The sequence below is a fragment of the Chinchilla lanigera genome, unplaced genomic scaffold, assembly GCF_000276665.1.
Source record: "Chinchilla lanigera isolate Chin_1 unplaced genomic scaffold, ChiLan1.0 scaffold00136, whole genome shotgun sequence".
Classification (NCBI taxonomy): Eukaryota; Metazoa; Chordata; class Mammalia; order Rodentia; family Chinchillidae; genus Chinchilla; species Chinchilla lanigera.
The window spans coordinates 3,096,126-3,111,232 of record NW_004955537.1 but is presented as its reverse complement, the minus strand read 5'-3'; the positions used below and the strand labels follow the sequence as shown (position 1 = coordinate 3,111,232).

The window sequence follows — 15,107 nt, the reverse complement described above, 5'->3', positions numbered from 1 at the left end:
CACCGCCCCACTTAGGCCTGCGGTCACCCCACTGTATGATTCTTCCTGATTTACCACCTGCCGACTTCTGCCAAGACCCCCAGCCCTGCTCTCCTTGCCCAGCCCTCTCCTGGCCAGCCACCTGGAGCTCCCATAACCCTTCACCCTCACCTCTGGGTAGGAATGCCTGTCCCATCCCATTGGCTTCCAGCTCCACCCAAAGCCCAGCCTCTGAGGACAAAGGGCATGCGGTGCAGTTGCTCCCTGCTCCAAGACTGGTTGCTGAATAACTCATGAGCCATTATGAGAAACAGCCCTTGGTGGGGCAAGGGAAAGAGACCTGTGCCCAGAGACTTGGAGGGGGTAGGGGAGCCATAACTTGGAGCGGGTGGGGGGACCCTATGGCCCACTGACATGAAGGTTGACCCCTGGCTTGGCCAAAACAGCCTCTGAGCTCCAGACAAGCTGGGAACAGTCCCTTCCCCCAGGGATCTCAGCTCCGACCTTGCCCCTCCCCCCAAGTCTGCAGATTGGCTAAGCCTGCCCTGGGCTCCGCCTCTCACCAGTAACCAAGCAGAGGTAACCATGGTGATGGGGCGGGCTGCGGCCAGTCTGTAGTGCCAGGCGGGGGAAGGGCAGCAGCGGGGAAAGAAACCAAAGTTCAGAGCTAGACCTGGGTTGGGGACAGAGTCCATCTACATCTATACGCACACACAGGTACACACATGCACATGCACACACAGGTGCTGGAGCTCAGCACAATCTTCTTCCAGTTTCCAGGGATGAAGGGCTCAGGGAGAGGAATGCCCTTTGCCTTGAAGGTTTCAAGTGAAAGGGGAAGGAAGGCTGGTCTCCCCACCTGGAACCTGAGGGACTGGCCCAGAAGAAGAGCTATGGGTAGCTCTGGCTTCTGAGTCCTCTGATGACCTGTGCACACATGTGGCATCATACACATTTCCTGTGTGCTGCCCCCTACTCCCACACCGCTCTCCAGACATAGTCACCATGAGGCTTCTACAGAGATCTGCAATTGTGGGCATGTCACATAAAGACCATATGAATCCAGGACATGTCTCATCCCAGCCCCATAAAACAGGGTCATGCTTAGACACACCCTACTGCGCCGTGCCTGAGAACACATAGGCACTCTGCAGGATGCTCCTGGGAAGCAGTTGGGCCAGGTACTCTTCGGAGGGTGCTCAAAGAAGATTCTCTCTAGAGGGCTATTTGGCCATCCTATTTCTCTTACTAGTAGCTGGTCCTGTCCAATCTCAGAGATCTGCTAGGAAAAATGTCACCTTTCAACCTGGGAGATGCAGGGGCTGGGGATTTAGCTCAGTGGCAAAAGCGCCTGCCTGGCAAGCGCAAGGTCGTGAGTTCGGTTCCCGGTACCGGAGAAAAACCAAAAAACCAAAAAAAAAAAAAAAAAACAAAAACAACCTGGGAGATGCAGACTTTGAGGGTTTAAACTTACTGTCGCCATGGGCACCTGCCACCAAGCCAAGCATCACGAGTGCAGGCACAAGGGGCACCATCATCCTCCCTGGGGCTAGCTCCAGGGCCATCCAGGGCTCTAGCTCCACAGCTAGCCACAGCCCAGGACAATCCACCTGTAATGGAGAGAAGGGCAGAGCCAGTTAGCTGATGTCCATCAGAGTCCTTGTGCTCCCCCAGACCCCGCTTGGACCATACAATGACCACCCAGGCGTTCCTCACTGACTTCCAGTGCTGACAAGGATGACCTAGTCCTAGACTGCGGTCTTCAGGACATTGTCTAAGCACCAGTGGGGGGACAGGGAACCACTGAGACTGGAGATGTACAGGGATGTTCCACCCCAAATCTGGAGCTTCTGGGGCTAGGGATTTAGCTCAGTGGCAAAAGCATCTGCTTGGCAAGTACAAGGTTGTGAGTTCGATTCCTGGTACTGGAAGAAAAACAAAACAAAACAAAAGAACAGATCTTGAGCTTCTAACTCGCCCAGGTGAGGACAAAGACCGAACAAAGACAAGACAGAGACAAGGAGCAGTGAGCAGCTAGGTGGACCCACAAAGCCCAGACTCCAAAGCCTCTAGGAGCAGCCGATTGCCTGGTCTCTTCCCAGCAGGGGGGAGGCAGGAAGCAGGAGGACAGACCCCCACATGCTGAGCGCAACACCACAACACAGACTTGTTAGCAGCCGTCAGCTCCAGGCATCAGAGGCTTGCAGCCAAAGCCACAACCAGTCAGGGCTCGCCAGGACTGCACTCAACAAGTTGCAGCTGCCCCACCTGGCCACCCTCAGCCTACCCAATTCCCATGGCACCTTCCCACTCCACTGAGAAACCACAGGGAGACTTCAGTGGCCAGGAACGGAGGTGTTAGGCCCTTACTAGGAATCTACCCTCATGCCCCTTCTCTTTCCCCGAAAGCCCAGAGCAGATCAGGGTGGGGAGGGGAGGGACAGTGTTGTGACCAGCTGAAAGCCTCCAGGCCACTGCTGGCAGGCTCCTCACCTGTGCACCCGCCCCACTCCGCAGGCACCTGCATGAAGTCTTCCTTGAAGGCAAGCTGCACACTCAGACACACAACTAGCACTCCTCAGCCTCTGTACTGAGCCCTGGAGGGCCTCCCTCCCCGTGCCTGGGGACTTCAACCAAACTGCAGCAGTGCCCAACAACTCTGCTCACACCCTGCTCTGGGCAGGGGGCTGGAACATGGCCAGTCTCTCACTAAGGCTCTGAAAAGTCAGCAGGGCATAACCCGACAGTGAGTGACACCAAACATGCCTTGGGGTCCCCCAGCAGCACCCAGGGACTCTGGTGAGGGAGCAATGGTTAGCCCAGGTATCTGATGACCCATAATGGTAGGAGAACTTGCAAGGTGACAGGGCAGATGAACAGGAGGGACAGGGATCAAAGATGATTCTGGTCTTTTCTGGAACATGACAGTCTGAGGTCATTGGGTGAGAAGGCAGTAGATAGACCTAGGTGTTCAATGTAACAGGTGGGACTAGGAATGAGGTAGGAGCCAAACACAAAGAGACGTGTGTGCAGACAGGAGATGTGCACTGTCTCAAATCCCACCAAAACTCCAAGACGGGAGCTGAGTAGCAAAAGCAATAAAGCTGAAGGCGCACGTAGGCATCCAGCCCCATTTACACCAAGCCAGTGGTTCTGCTCAGTGGTCACCCAACTTGGGTGGCTGAGACCACAGTGATTCACTCCCTGCATGGCCATGTCGGGGTGGGCGTCGCATCATCACTAAGGCTCTGTCTGGGCTTCATCATCACAGCACTGCGAGACACAGTGCAGCAACAGCTGGACCCAACTTCCCAGCATCATCAGGTGGTCACTGCCCAGTCCTGGAAGCATGGCTCCCTGATATGACCACCTTGGAGCTGCAGCACAGATGCCACAAGTTGACAACTCAGTGATGTGTCACACCAAAGGACAGGTGGAGAGTGCTGAGACGGGCATCAGGGACGCAATAACACAAAAGCCACAGAGGCTAACTCGCAGGCTCAAGCATCCCAGGCATGTAACCTCACTGCAGACACCACTGGGCCATACCCTCCAGCACTAGCATCATGGGGGGCAAATCTCTCTGGCGCAGACATAAAGGGGCAAAGCTAAACAGAACAGATATTACACAGTACAAATGCACAGCACAGTCACCATGGGAAGGAACTCCCCAGTACAATTATCACAGAGGCTTAATCCCTTGTAGCTGCCTTGGTACAGTAATCACAGCACTGTAAATCCCAGGTGCAGACATTGTGGAAGTGTAGCCGTCTGGTCCAGACATCATGTGCGTGTACACAGAGGGTACAGACATCTGGGGATATAGCTGGCCGCTGAGGGCATTCCGGGACTGAAATTCACCCCTCCACTGTCGCACTACCACGTGGAGAGCACAACACTCTGTTACAGACACTGGGGGTAAGGGGCTCATTCCAACAGTAAAGGGGTGCGAGGCTCCTCAGCACAGCCGTCATGAGGCTATCATTCCCAGAACAGACATCCATGTGGACAACCTCAGGTGAGATTCCAGCCATGGGGGTCTGAGAACTGGTTCCTTGGCAACCCTACCCCCAATGTGACAAAGACAAGGTAGCCCTGACTTGGGGACTCAGAGACCCCTTGTATATCTGGGCTGGGGTGCTTAGAATACCAAGTCCACAAAGGAAGATAGACAAAAGCAGAAAAGTTGAAAACAGACATTTCCTTTCCAGAGAGCCTCTCCCAGTGGTCCATGGACAGAAGGACACAGACAACCAGAGAGATGAGGACATAGAGGGGACACAGCAAACATGGACATGTTCTCAAGGAACTATTCTGGCAACCGCTGTCCAAGCCAAGGCCTCTCCCTCAGCAGCTCCTGGCATGAGCAGTCTGCCTCTGGCCAGAAGGGTGAGGCCACTCCCAGTTCCAAGGCCTCCCTCACAGCAGAGAGAGCAGAGAGCCCAGCCCTTCATCCCCAGGCCAGGCCTCAGGGTCAGATCTTGACCCTGGCCCAAGCGCCCTTCAGGATCACATGTGGGGAGGAGGTAGGAAAGAAACAGGGCGGCAGGGCTGTTAGCCTCGCTGGGCCATGGAGAACCTGGCACTGCTCAGAACAGGGGCACACTCCACCAGCGCTGCTGCTCCAGGCTGGGCTTTTTGATGACAAAAACAAGGTCCTAGCAGGCATGGTGGCACTTGCCCGTGATCTTGGCAACTTGGGAGACTGAGGCAGGAGGCTCCCAAGTTCAAGGACAATCCAGGCAACAAGACTTTGTTTCAAAATAAAAAGGGTGCCAGGCATGGTGGCCCACACCTGTAATCCCAATACTTGGGGGGGGGGCGGGCTTTAAGATCACAATGAGTTCAAGGCCATCCTGGGATACACAGTGAGCTCAAGGCCAGACTAAACTACAAAGCAAGACCTTGTCTCACAAAAAAAAAAGATTATCATGTACAGATACAAGTTCCCTATGATGAATGTTATCATTATATATATCTAAAATGTACCAATAAACCAGGCGTGGTGGCACATGCCTGTAATCCCAGCACTTGTGAGGCTGAGGTGGGAGGACTGCCACAAGTTTGAGGCCAGCCTGGGCTACATAGTTCTGGGGCAGCCTGAACTATACAGCCAAACCCTGTCTCAAAAGACAAAAAAAACAAATGAAAAAAAGTACCCACAGAATTTTTTAAAATGCAAAAAAAGCTATCTACCTTTAGAAAGTCATCTCACTTCTGTGGATGGGGGGAGGTGCTAGGGATGTAGCTCAGTGATAAGTGCCTGCCTAGAATGTACCAAGGGACTACAACCAGTACTAGGTTGAGTCCCCAGTACTGCCACCAAAAAAAAAAAAAATTAGTAAGTAAATAAATAAAAGGCCCAAACACTTGGACACTCAAGCTCAACTCAAAATCCCTGAGCTGCACTGCAGACCATCAGTTCTACCACACTTACACACTTGGGCAGCAAAACGATTACATGCCTTATGGTATAGAATATAACTGGATGCAATTTTTCGACATTCGGAATGGATCTAATATATCTTTTCTCTTTGCTACATCAGTGTGAAGCTGCCAACTGCCCTTTCTTAGGAAGAACTGTCCTTTATTCTCAAATTTTATCCTTGGTGCTAAAATGTGTTTTCTTGCATGCGATGATGGGGATAGCAGATAGCAGTTGTTCTTTTATAACGTCCTTAGTTAGCAAAAGAGAAACTGCCAACCAATCTGGTTCGTTGTCTGGCCCCCAAATACTTTCGGAGAGTGTACTGATTTGTGAGCCAAAGGGTCTGGGCCTCGCTGCTCTGAGCGAGGAGGAGGAAACAGGCACACAGCAAGCCCCAAGACTCGCGCACAAGCATCATGGAAGACGTGTGCTACACAGAGGCTGTGTCACCTCCACACGGCCCCTTCCAACCACCCACTCCTGCCAGCCACGAGGGCCTGAGAGCCAGGTGATGCCAGGATGGAGGGATCCCGGCAGGAGAACAGCTGGGATCATTCCCGAGGCCCCCCTCATGAATATACAAACACAGATTGATTTATTTCCCTTGGGCATGAGTTATTATTCACAAATATTAATTAGTCTCCAAATACCACCTGTACACTGAGCCGCCCCTTCTTCCCCAGGACAGGACACTGGTCCCTGAAGGCTGGTGCCCAGAAATGGACACAGGTAGAAAGGACAGGGATCCAGGGCACTACACAGTGGCCAGCCAAGGGAGAGGCCAGGCTTGGGCAAGGAGGCAAGCTCGCCCGGCAGGGAGATCCGGAAGCCGTTTATCTTCTAACCAGCGGCGGGCAGCTAACTGAGCCCTTTGTCATGTCCTGGACAGTTCACCGTGTGGCACTGCAGTGACAGCGGCGGAGGCGGAAACAGGCCTTGTCACACTTGGGAAGGGGAAACCAACACGTTTCCAACTCTCGCCAAACCAACCGCTGGATTATAGGAGAAATAAATCAGTCTTAGCCACAACCCCTGCCCCAGAGAAGGAAGAGCTGGGAGTTACACCTTGGACTGCCTTCCCTCTTGCTAGCCAGGAGGCCTTATCTGTGAGTACAGCCAGGGTCAGCCCCCTCCACATCTGACATGGGGCTCCCCAGCTGCACTGAGGCCCTTCCAGCTGTCAGCTTCTCTGGGGAGTGGAGGAGCAGTTGGGAGGAACGTCAGAGCCTGTGGGCCCTTCCCATGAAGCCACCAGGGATCAATGCTCTCCAACTCTGCGGCTCTGGGCCTCTGCACTCCCTGTTCTCTCCTTATGCCCCAGCCACTCATTCCCCCTCAGCACCCAGCTCTAGTGATCCGTCACTAACCTTCCCCAAGCGACCCTCCAGCCTTCAGGTTTGTACAACATAGCCAAGGCAGCAGGAGGGATGCAGACCAGTGGTTGTCAAACCACAGTGGGACTGCCCACCATGGGACATCAGGCAATATTTAGATATTACAGACTGTCAAGACAGGCTGGGGCTAGGACTGGGACTGGAGCAGAGTGTGCTAGAACATACCTGTAATCCCAGCACTTGGGAGGCTGAGGCAGGAGAATTGCCTGAGTTCAAGACCATGAGACCCTGACTCAAAAAACTAAAACAAACAAACAAAAACAAGGTCTGGGGTTGGACGTGGGCGCTACTGGCATCTAGTGGAAAGAAACCTGGGCTGCTGCTAGGCATCATACACTAACAGGCCTACAACAAAGGATTATCTGCTCCAACGTGTCAACAGTAGAGAGGCTGAAACACTCTGATACAGACGGCAGGCTGCCTTGCCAATCCAGCCTAAGACTTGACCTGACCCCTACCTCAGAACACAGTCCTCTAGGAACCCTGAGCCCTGGACCCAAGGCAGCCTCAACCTGGCAGTGACTTCTTTTTTTGGGTGGGTGGGTGGTATGGGGAATTAGGGCCTTCACACTAATCTACATGAGCAGCTTTTTATTTTGAAATAGGGTCTCCCTAAATTACTGAGTTGACCCAGCTGGGCTTCAACTTGTGATCCTCCTGCTTCAGCCTCCCTGAGGGCTAGGACTATAGGTGTGCACCGCTACAGATGAACTTGTACTAGCTCTTTCCTGAGCCTCAGGACCTCACAGCATCTTTTCCTCGCCTCCAAACCAGCTCAGCCTCCAAAAGTCAGGGCCTACAGTTCACCTCATCTTTACCTCTCCAGACTGCCATCAGCAAGTAGCTTCCCTAGAGGACAGAGGGCTGCCCTTTCAGGTTCCTCTTGGGGTGAGAATGGGCTTCCAGACAGATCAGACCCATCACTGGAAGATGGATAGGACATGGATCCTTACAACCACTCTCTCCATCTGGCCTTTCCCACCTGTGCCATGCCCTTCCACCTGCGCCCCCTCAACATAACCCCAGTGCCCATCTTACCGAGAACACACACCCAAGACTGCTACTTCCTCCCGAGCAGTCCAGGCCCATCCCCGACACATCCTTCTTCATTCAGCCACCTGTGTGGCACTGGAGGGAAGGCAGGGTGATAACCAAGAGGCGCAGGTTCTGCCTTCAAGAGGCTTATGGAGAGTGAACAGATCCACAAGCCCTCAGCTCAGCATGGCCCAAAAGAACTCACCCCCTCTTCCTCCAGAGCCCAGGCTCAGGGACAGCACCATCAACTCAGCCACCCAGCCAGCGCATCCTGGGCACAAGCTCCCTTCCCGCATCCCTCACAATCTGTCTGAAGCTGCCTGGCCTCCACCCCAATCACCTCCAGCCTCGTCAGTGGGCTTCCTGCCTCTGGCCACTTCCTTCCAACCCACCCTGCAGAGAAACCGATGGCAGCTTTTAGCTCACAAAAATGCAAATATGATCATGTCCATCGCACGCACTTTCTTTGTTGCTTTATCCCACAGCAAGTATACTCCATGAATGAACAAATGAATGGCAAATGCGTAGGTGAGTGTACAGGTGGTGCTTCTCTGCTTAGAACTTTCTTTTTTTGAGACAGGGTCTTGCTGTGTAGTTCAGGCTAGCTTTAAACTCACTATGTAGCCTAGGCTGGCCTCAAACTCATGGTGATCCTCCTGCCTCAGCCTCCAAAGTGCTGGGATTACAGGTGGGCACCACCACACCCAGCCTTTCTTAGAACATTCAATGCCTCCAAATCACCCTGAGGAAGAAGTCCAGAGTTGGGTTAGCCTGACATCCAAGGTCTACCATGTTACTCCAAACCCACTCCCCAAACTCACGCCCCGTGACTGCAGCCTCTCTACTTCTCGCAGGAAGAAGGTGGCTTCAAAGAGACAAGGAGGGATGCTGCTCCTGCTACTACAACCTCCGGGTAACAGGCAGCCTTCTGTGAGTGGCGAGGCAGATACACAAATCCCAGTGCAAGCCCCAGGACATCACACGGAAGCCTATTTCACACCCACAGCAGCTGATGAACTGTGTCCTTCCCACCCACCTCACCACCTCCTCCGGCCAGAAGCTCCTGAATGCCTGCCCAGCCCAGCCCACATTCAACCCCTCACTGTATCGCATCTACTCTCCTCTCTTCAGCCCTCCAGTCCATTCTCTCCACTGTCCCCACTGCCTTCCGGGGCCAGGCCTCCACCAACTCTTAGCCACATGTGCCCTGAGCAGGGCAGGGCTCTGGGAACAACCCTCCCATGGCTCTCTGTAGTCCTCATGTCAAAATCCAGGCTTTTGGTCACATTTGGGGCACACTCACCAAGTCCTTGCTTGCTCACGCCCGTCACTCTTGCTGGACAATCAGCACTGCGGGCAGGGCACCCAGGCCGCTGCTCCTTCCTGGATGGGAGGAAAGGATAGTATCAAAAAATTTCACCATAGTGGCATGTATATGGGACAGGTTTTCAAAATTTATTGTACATGTACAGGGAAAAAACTGGTTACAGAACTGTCAATGTAAGACGATCCTCATTTAGTAAGGAGGCCCATCTTTTTATGATCCTCTCTCTCATTCATTGGATACTCCCTGAGCACTCTGCACCAGGCATTCTTCTGGCTGTATTTGAGCAATAAGGACAAAGACCCTGCAAATGGTCTTCAAATTTGTATCCAAATTTTTAGAATGCCAGGCATGGTGGCATGTGCCTGTAACCCCAGCACTTGGGAGGCTGAGGCAGGAGAACTGCTGCAAGTTCCAGGCCAGCCTGGGCTACATAGTGAGATCTGTCTTAAAAAACAAAACAAAAAAGCCCCAAATTCTCAGAATGTAATTTGTATCCAAATTCCTTAGAAGGACTCTCGAGCCAAGCAGTTACCCAACCGCCTCTACAGCCCTACCCACCCGCGTGCTCCTTCTACCAGTCAGCGACAAGAACTTTCTCTTCTGACCTTCAAGTGTGCCAAACTGTTTCCTGTCTCCCAGCCTTGCCCATGTTTTATGCCACTGCCAGGAATGGGCTACCCATGGTTCTGGCAAATTACACATCAGATCTTACATCCAATGGCACTTTCTCAGGAATCCCTCTAATGACATCAGAGGCTACATGCCTAGACCTTGCCTTGGAATAGTGACCACAAATGTGATTATTTATGGCCTTATACAATTACTGAGTCACCACCAAAAGCTCAGTATATCATGAGCCACTGCTGTCCAGCTCAGTCCCACATAGCCAACGCCCAGCATGGAGCCCAGCACACAGTAGGTGCTCATCAGTGCAAGCTGAATGAGTGCACGAGTGCATGAATGAGTTCAGAGAAAACAGCCCAGCCTGGAGGAACACACCCCAGCATACAGGCCACTCTTCAAAGAAGCTTCAGGGGCAAATTTATTTTCTACTTTCTGCTTCTCTATAGTTTTAAAAATGAAAGTGTGCCCCTGGATGCCTCCTCTGCTGGCACACACAGAGGGACAGAGCTCAGCCCCTCCTGCTAGAACCACTGCTGAGTGCCCACCAGCCCATCCTGGGCTGGGGCAGGGGTCAGTCACACGCACATCCTGCTGCACCCTGCAGTGGGCGTCTCCTCGGCCTCACCCTTATAGACACAGCGACCCTGCCCCACAGCCCTGCCACCTTGCCTCCTCCCGGAACAGACACACTGAAAACACAGAGGCCACAGGCCTGGGAGCATCCTGAGGGTCCAGACAGACCCTCATACCCAAGCCAAGGACCGGCCTCCATACCTGGGAGTCGTCCTCACTTGAGACTGATCTCCTTCAGCACAGGCCTCCACCACTCAGCACTACGCTCACCAACCTTGCCTCCACCGATCCGCCCGCGCCAGAACAGCAGCCCTGGGCTCAAGATGCCCACACACTTCCCTCTCCCAGCCCATTGTGTTTCTCCACAACGTTCCCAGTGGCCGCTGCTCCCAGCACACAAGCTGCCAGGCGGGTCTGGCTAGACAAACCAGCTTCCATGTCCTAAACTCAAAGGACCGTTTGTCTGGAGGCACCCACCGGGCCTCCGGTGCCTGACGTAAGGTCACCAGCTCCACCGCTGCTCAGAACTCTGAGCAGAAGGGCAGTGTACAAGGCAGAGAACAGGAAAGGTTTTTCAAGTCACTAGGCACTGCTGCCACACCAGGCGCACTGGGCCTTATGCTTGGAAACTGGGAGAGGCCCTAGGTTGAGCAGGAGCCACACCTGAAGAGGCGTGCACCAAAAATGGTCAGGAGGCGGGTCCTGGAGCAGACTAAACACACACAAGACCTTGAGCTTGGTAAGACCTGGAGGCACACAGCAGCACCACGGCAGGCTTTTGCAACAGCCAAAACAGCTAGCTGGACCACCCAGTCCAGGATTAAAGGGCCCCAAAACAACCTATGTGAGCAATCAAGTCACCTTCAGATCACTAACAGTGGCCCCTAGAATCACACTGCTGGCCTATGGCACACACGCTGCAGCAGGCTGTTGGTTATCACTGAAAGCTCTAAAAACTCTGCCATCACCACTCTAGACCCACACTGAGACCGAGCCCAGGACAGTCAGGACAATCTCATAGGCCCTCAGAAAAGCACTGGCAGTGACACCCACAAGGCCAGCTAGAACGCTGCTCTCAGAAAGGACCTGATTGCAGAGGACACACTGGTGGCACCCAAGCAAGGCCTCAGAAGGGGTCTGTTCAGTCAGCAGCCAAGACCAAGATTAGGCAAGGAAGCTTTGGGTGCCCACCAACCAGGGCTGACCCAGCAGGGCTTTCCATCATCCACCAGGCCCGAAACCAGCCCAGACAACAGAACCAGGAGCAAGCTGGAATCTAGAACACGGTCCGGTCTGGAGCAGCCCCCAGGCAGCTCCTGCAGCTGCATTTGGAAAAGTCCCCAGAAACAGCAACTGAAACACCACCAAGGAGCTGAAACCAGAGTTCTCAGACCCAGCGGTCGGGTATAGGCAGAGACCTCGTGCAGACGGATCTTGGCAGCAAATGCAGGAAGAAAGCAGCTCGGTCGAAGGCCAGGGCTCAGGAAGGGAGGAAAGGGGACCTGAACACCTCCAGGTTGCCTCTTCTCGGAATCTCAGTGCACGCCCGCCCACCCACACTGTGGGGTCTCTTCTGCAGGGCTGAATCTTCAGCCCTCTCACAGCCTGCTGACTTGAAGGTCAAACGTGCTGGGGTGACAAACACAACCCCACCAATGACCATGAGGTCTAGGGGCAGGGCACCTGCCTCACTGAGCTCCCCATCTGTGAATGTCAGCTCACAACCGTAGTTACTTTAGGTGGGCAGATCCCCTAAACTTGGCAGTGTGTGGGGTTTTTATTGTTAAGTTTTTTTCAGTATGGTACCCAGGATTGAACCCAACGCCTTCTCACTGAGCTACCGCCCCAGCTCTTTTTAAATTCTGAGACAGGCTTTCCCTTGCCTAGGCTGGCTTTGAATTTAGGATTCTCCTGTCTCAGCCTCCCAAGAAGCTGAGATTACAGGTGTGCACTACCACACTCAGGAGCAGAGGATATTTTTAAAGCAACCCTGGGTGATTCTGATGGGCAGAGAGGGTTTGCATTACTATTCCTTAAGATCATTATAGTAACAACTGCTACCTCTAACAGTACTCACTAGACACCAGGCCTGTTTAAGCACTGTGTGCATTACCTTTAATCCTCCTAACAACCCAATGAGGTGTGGAAGTCTACTATACCTACTTGACATATGCGGAAACCAGCTCAGAGGCGAGTACTGTAACCTGTTGAAGATAAGTCAATCTCCAGCAGTTCAAAACCAGTCTGAGCTCTTCACCACTGTTTGGGGTCTGTCCCCATAACCATTGCTGCTGAGGATTAAATCGAGAGCCCTGAGCAAACTAGGCAAGCTCCCTGCCACTGAGCTATATCCCTGGCTCTTTGTTCCTTGAAACAGGGTCTTGCTGAATTGGCCGGGCTGGCCTTGAACTCGGGATCCTCCTGCCTCAGCCTCCTGAATGTTGGGATTACAGGGGTGTGCACCACGCCCAGTTCAGTCGGCCTCCTCTGGATGAGTACCACCTCTCGCTCTTTCAGAGCTCCTGGTTCTCCTCCAGCTTGGCTTGTTCTCCGAAGCTCTGTATCATCATACTCAAGCCTCTTTAAAGTGTCCTTGCTTTCTTCTTGACTTTTCAAACTTCTATTCATCCCTTTAAATCCTATTCACAAAGGCCCCCTCTTGGTCTCCTCTGGGACTCACTTCACCAGGCACCTCTGTTGAACCTTCTAACTCCAGTTCAGAATTGAGTTGCTTTAACTGAGTTGATGTCTCAACCACAGTAGCTGCTCAGGGACGAGTTGCCTCTTCTACATAAAGAAAAACCGGCTGGGCATGATGACATGCTTGCAATCCTAGCACTGGGGAGCCTGAGGCAGGAAGATCGCCAGGAGCTCGATGCCAGCCTGGGCTACAGAGTGAGTTCAAGGCCAGCCTGGACTACATAGCAAGAACCTGTCTCAAAAAATAAAATAAAATAAAACAAAACACAACAAAATAAAATAAAGACAGCCAAGCAGAAAGTGCCTAGTCTGGTGTCCAGCACACAGTCAGCAACCAATAGTAGGTTACTGAATTGCTTTCGCTTTCCCACGAAGTGACTGGCCATGCACTGCCACCCGGTTCCTCCAGCTTCTCACAGCAGCCCTGGGGCCGGCCTGGCTCTGGAATTGAGACTTAGGGAGAAAAGGCCCTCCTCAAGGTCTCAAGGTGGACAGCAAGGGTGTACCACAGGCTCTGATGTGCAGGCTCACATCCTACCTCCTTTAAGAGGACCTTCAAAACGGGATTCCCAGTCACCACTGCTGGGAGAAAAAGCAGAGGGTGCAATGATCCGCAGGGCCAGTCCGGATCACCAATGCAATTCCCAAATAAAAGGTTCTAGCTCATCTCCCATCTCCTGCCAAAGTGCTTTACCAGCACCCAAATCCCCGCTGCACTTTGAGAAGCTCCACCCACCACGCCAGGGGTGCCAGTGCACAGAAGGAAGGTCAGTAGCCACATGGAGGAGAGAGAAAAGGAACTACATAAATAAAGTCATTTCCTAGTTTAAAGGAAAGGGGAAAACAGCTGGAAAAGAAAATAATTATGAAGACATTTCGAACGATAAGATAACTGAATGAGCAAAAACGTGCAAGGAAGTGTAGGTACCAGAAATTGCAAGACCGAGTGCGCATGTGCACAAGTGTGCCGTGATGTGTAAGCACGGAGGACTTCTGAGCACTGGCTGGAGTGAGCCGGAGCTGGCAAGAGGGGGAGAAGACAAGTGAATGTGGGGTGCAGGAGGGTGGGATGAGCTGTGCGAGGCTGGAGGGGGACGCAGGCGTGAGCATGGCCTGCGCCCAGGCTAAGGGCACAAGACTAGTCATACTGTTCCTTTTGGAAGCTCTAGATTCATTCATATAATCAAGAAAAACCAGGAATCTTCATGCTCCTTGAAGCAAGAGTTAATAAGGAACCAAACACTGGCTTTCCTTCGGTTTCTGTCAGAACTCTGCTCTAGACCCGTAAGCGCCCCGATGCCTCCTCCCAAAGGATCGCCGGCTGGATTCTTTCTCCTGGAACCCCCAACCCCTCATCCTGTCCCAGGCCTCCCTCCCACCCCAATGCACCTCCCTGGATTCGCACCTCCCTGGATTCGCGGGCCAGACCTGGCACCAAGTCACCCGGATCCCCGGATCCCGGCCGTGTCCCTTCACAAGCCAACGTGGCGCCTGGGTCACCAACACTCGGCAATCCAGCCGCCCAGGCCCGGCCCCGCTGTCTTCAGGGGCGCCTGGCACTGGTGGCCTTCCTCCCTTTCACTATCCAGGCAGGTAGGGCTGCCGCCCCCACCTGCTCCCACTACGGGGCCTGCACTGGGGGAGGGGGCAAGACGGGGAGAAGGGCAAGCCCTCCCCTCCCAGGTGGAGGAACCAGAGGGGCAACATTCCAGAGGGGGGAGGGGCCGCAAAAAGGGGGTGCAGAGACAAGTGCAAGACGGGGAGGGGGGACAAAGTCCTGAAGATAGAAAACAGAGACTCAGGAATGAAGAACACGGAGACCCAGCGGGAGAACAGGGAGACCCGGGGTAGAGACACCGGGGGACCCAGGCAGAGAACCGGAGGCCCAGACGAGCAAAGACGCGGGCGGAGAGCAGAAGAGAAGGGAGACACCCGGAGGGACAAGGCTGCGGCTGGAGGGACCCTGGGGCCGCAGTGGGTGAGACTGGGAGGCAGAGACACCGGGAGGCCGACTCCGAGGGAAAAAGAAGTCGCGACGAAGACGCGG

General features: G+C 53.5%; 1 protein-coding gene across 5 annotated transcripts in view; it reads right to left on the bottom strand.

The window, feature by feature from the left end:
- Ptprf (protein tyrosine phosphatase, receptor type, F) overlaps positions 1-14,632 on the bottom strand; it is an 89,082-nt gene extending 74,450 nt beyond the window's left edge. For 2 of the 5 annotated variants that reach the window (XM_005410662.2, XM_005410670.2), the window contains exons 1-3: positions 14,466-14,632; positions 9,140-9,219; positions 1,454-1,589 (exon numbers count right to left, since the gene is read on the bottom strand). In XM_005410662.2, the coding sequence (XP_005410719.1) occupies positions 1,454-1,544 (91 nt within the window). In that variant the 5' untranslated portion in view covers positions 1,545-1,589; positions 9,140-9,219; positions 14,466-14,632. The remainder of the gene's footprint in view (positions 1-1,453; positions 1,590-9,139; positions 9,220-14,465) is intronic. The other 3 variants (XM_005410664.2, XM_005410665.2, XM_005410663.2) reach the window with 2 other exon arrangements.
- Positions 14,633-15,107: the final 475 nt, after the last annotated feature.